Below are 3,340 nucleotides of genomic sequence, written 5' to 3'. Positions count from 1 at the left end.
TTAGAGCAGGCGGAGCAGGCGGGGAACCTTGGCTTCCTCCACTGGAGCAAGCAAGCCTCCTGCTCGCTTCAGCTGCATGGCTGCCGGCCGCCATCTTTGTTGGCAGTTAATTTGCATACCTCGCCGATTAGCCAATGGGAAGCATAGCAGAGGTACAGTTGTGTACCTTTTTGTCTTTTATTAGATACGATTGTGCTCAAGGATGTGGCCCTGGGGCAGCCCAAGGTATTTTTATAGGCCCTGTAATGAAATTTCTCTGCAGTTTCCAATAGGCCAATTTGCAAAGAAAAGTAAAAATAAGTGTACATAGTGTAAGTGCTAGCAGATGTAAGCCATAGAATCAGGCCCTTGAGATCGTAGTTTCTACAGTTCTTTAGATTATATGAGCTACTCCCCAACCTTTTCAGCTGGCACACTCAAGTTTTCGCTTGGGATGGTGTGAATTGGGTTTCTTTTGTAATTTGCACCTGAAAGAATCCTAAGTTAAATAAATTGCCCAGGGCCCAGTGGCTCCTAAATGACAGTGTTATTATTCAAACTCAGGTCTTTCTACTTCTACATGGCAGAGTTTTTCTACTATGCTAATTTACTTTGCATCCTAAAGGAGTTGTATTCCTAAAATATAGTTTTGTTTAAGACTGAGAAAGAAAAGGAAAGGTGCTGAGGTGAGGAGCTTGGTCTCTCTGATTCTATACTGTTTCCTGGTGGCATGAGGGAGGTGAAAGCTGCAAATACAGTAATATCTAATAAAATATTATTTTAGCTCATTTTGGTATTTAATGCATATCATTAATGCAAGCTGGCAATCATACAAACTTCCGCCCAAGCACAAATCAGAGGTGTATAATTCCAGGAAAGGTATCCAAGTATTTTCTCTCCCCTCTGCTCTAGCAAGTCTGTAACAATTGCGTTAAAAATAATGTTTAAATAAATAAATTACAACAACACCAAGAATACATATATTTGTTTCCACTTACAAACTACTTTATTCACGGTTTCACCAGTATATGCAAAGAAAAACAAGTACTGAAATGATGCTAACAGTTTACAATTACATTAATGGCTTATTTTTTGATAAGAATTACTTTTATGTCTCAAGTCAAATGTTGTTTCCTCCCTTTCTTATTTTAAATGTTTACTTCATTTTTCTTACTGCATTTATGATTTGATATTATCTTGTTTATTTATTTACTTCTTACATTATTTATTATAACTTGTTTCTTCATTTATTAGTAGGAGTCAGCCAGTTTTGTCGTCATATTTTTAACAGCCTGGCATATAAGAGACATGAAGTATTCATTAAATTAACTTAAAAAGCACACTCTTCCAAAATAAAAGTCACTGTTTTGATACTGATAAAAATGTACCAATAGCTTAAATCTAAAGGATGATGGATTTTTCTGTGTTCTCCTACAAAACTGGGCTGGAATTCTGTTGCAAGCCCAGGTGTCAGCAGATGAGAACAAACAGCATTCTCCAACGGGGTTAGGCAACGGCTTAGCTGAGTCCTAAGAAGGTTTCCTGATTCAACTAGAGCAGCTCTTCATTTATCAGCATTTTACAGGGACTCTGCATGAGCTTTTGTTTGAAGAATGGGTTCCATTGCTTAAAAACAGGATCTTGGGGTAGGTGGTAGAATTCTACTGTTCTAGGAAATTTGGACCAAAAAATAGTTGAAATTATTTACAATTCTAAGTTATATTTTTTCCCCTTTAAAGTAAATGTGCTGTAAGTACTATCAATGTTTTTGTAGTATAATAACAAAATTACTTCTGCCTCAATTTTAAAGATTTTAGCAATTATGCTTTATTAGAATTTTAGGGGAAAGTCAGACACTAAGGCTTCTAGAATCAGAAAAATCTTCACCTTTTAGCTATGTAAAAAATTATAAAAGTTAAACCTTATGTTGAAGAATTTTAGAATCTTTGGATTCAAATATTTCTTCTTTGTGTTAATCTTATATTTGCATTTGACTTTTTTTCTATAAGACAGCATATGAAGACATGTTTAGTATTTCCACCCTGTCCAGGTTGCATTTTATCTTGAGTAGATTTAAAACCAGATTAGTTGTAATAGGATTCCAGGATGTGGGCAGATGTCTATTTGTCTCGGACAATGTCTCTTGCAATCAGCTCCTTCATTATTTCATTGGTACCACCATAGATTGGCTGAACTCGGGCATCCACATAAGCTCTGGATAAATCAGAAGATGATTGAATGAATAGAGATATTAGAAATTATACATTTTATCTTACTATGAAACTCTTAATTACTTTAAAGTATTCAATTAATGAAATCCAAGAAATAAATGTTTTTCATAATTACTTTTTTCCAGTATGGCATTCATTCTTGATTGGTATAATTACCAAATTCTATTAAGATAGTAATCACTTGTATAGCTTTGTTTTAGTTTGCTTAAAGAGGTTACAAATTCAAAGTAACATCTATAAGTTTGTTTAATTTAATTTTATAAAATTCAGCACATATAATAGCATTCTAAAAAAGGGCATTTTAGATAGATATTGATAGAATATTTTAATTTCTTGTTATCTTTCATTATTCCCAAAGAAGTTGAAATCCACTGGTTTCATAGAAAACAAAAGAGAAAATACATATTCTCTAACATTCTACCACTGCTGCTGCCATCAGGGGTATAAACTGATGCTGTAGAAAATATTACTTCCCACAAAGTTAACAAGTAACTTATTTTTTTGGAAATGGTTAATAGTCACTCCAGTGGTGTCTGAGGTTAAAATACTGAGAGTCTGAGTCCACTAGCATGCGCGCGCGTGCGCGTCAACACACACACACACACACAAGGTTATAAAAAATTCACTTTTGGTAGGCATGACCATAACCATGACACTGTATAGTTGTTTTTACCTGTTCTCTCAGCTCTGAGGGCAGGGAGAATAAATATTATATTGTTTTCCAGCTAAAGGAACTGAGGTACAGAGAAGTTAATACATTTACTATTTAATGGACAAATAGATAATTGGCAGACTGCAATGAGAAGGTAGGTATCCTGCAAGTATCTTTTTTATTATATCACAACTAGAGGCCCGGTGCACAAAATTTGTGCATGGCGGGGGGTGGCCCTTAGCCCAGCCTACACCCTCTCCAATCCGGGACCCCTGTGTGATTGGGCCTAAACCAGCAGTCAGACATACCTCTCACAATCTGGGACCGCTGGCTCCTAACTGCTCACCTGCCTGCCTACCTGATCGCCCCCTAACTGCTCCTGCCAGCCTGATTGATGCTTAACTGCTTCCCTACCAGCCTGATTGCCCCCAACTGCCCTCCCCTGCTGGCCTGATCGCCCACCACTGCCCTCCCCTCA

The 3,340-nt window shown here is 36.7% G+C and overlaps 1 protein-coding gene across 1 annotated transcript in view; it reads right to left on the bottom strand.

Annotated features, from left to right (window-relative positions):
- Window positions 1–954: 954 nt before the first annotated feature.
- ACADL (acyl-CoA dehydrogenase, long chain) overlaps window positions 955–3,340 on the bottom strand; it is a 37,439-nt gene continuing 35,053 nt past the window's right edge. The window contains exon 11 of the mRNA XM_006778940.2: window positions 955–2,193. Coding sequence (XP_006779003.1) covers window positions 2,100–2,193 — 94 coding nt within the window. The 3' untranslated portion in view covers window positions 955–2,099. The remainder of the gene's footprint in view (window positions 2,194–3,340) is intronic.

This window comes from Myotis davidii, unplaced genomic scaffold, assembly GCF_000327345.1.
Source record: "Myotis davidii unplaced genomic scaffold, ASM32734v1 scaffold268, whole genome shotgun sequence".
Classification (NCBI taxonomy): Eukaryota; Metazoa; Chordata; class Mammalia; order Chiroptera; family Vespertilionidae; genus Myotis; species Myotis davidii.
This window is presented reverse-complemented; position numbering and strand designations above follow the sequence as displayed.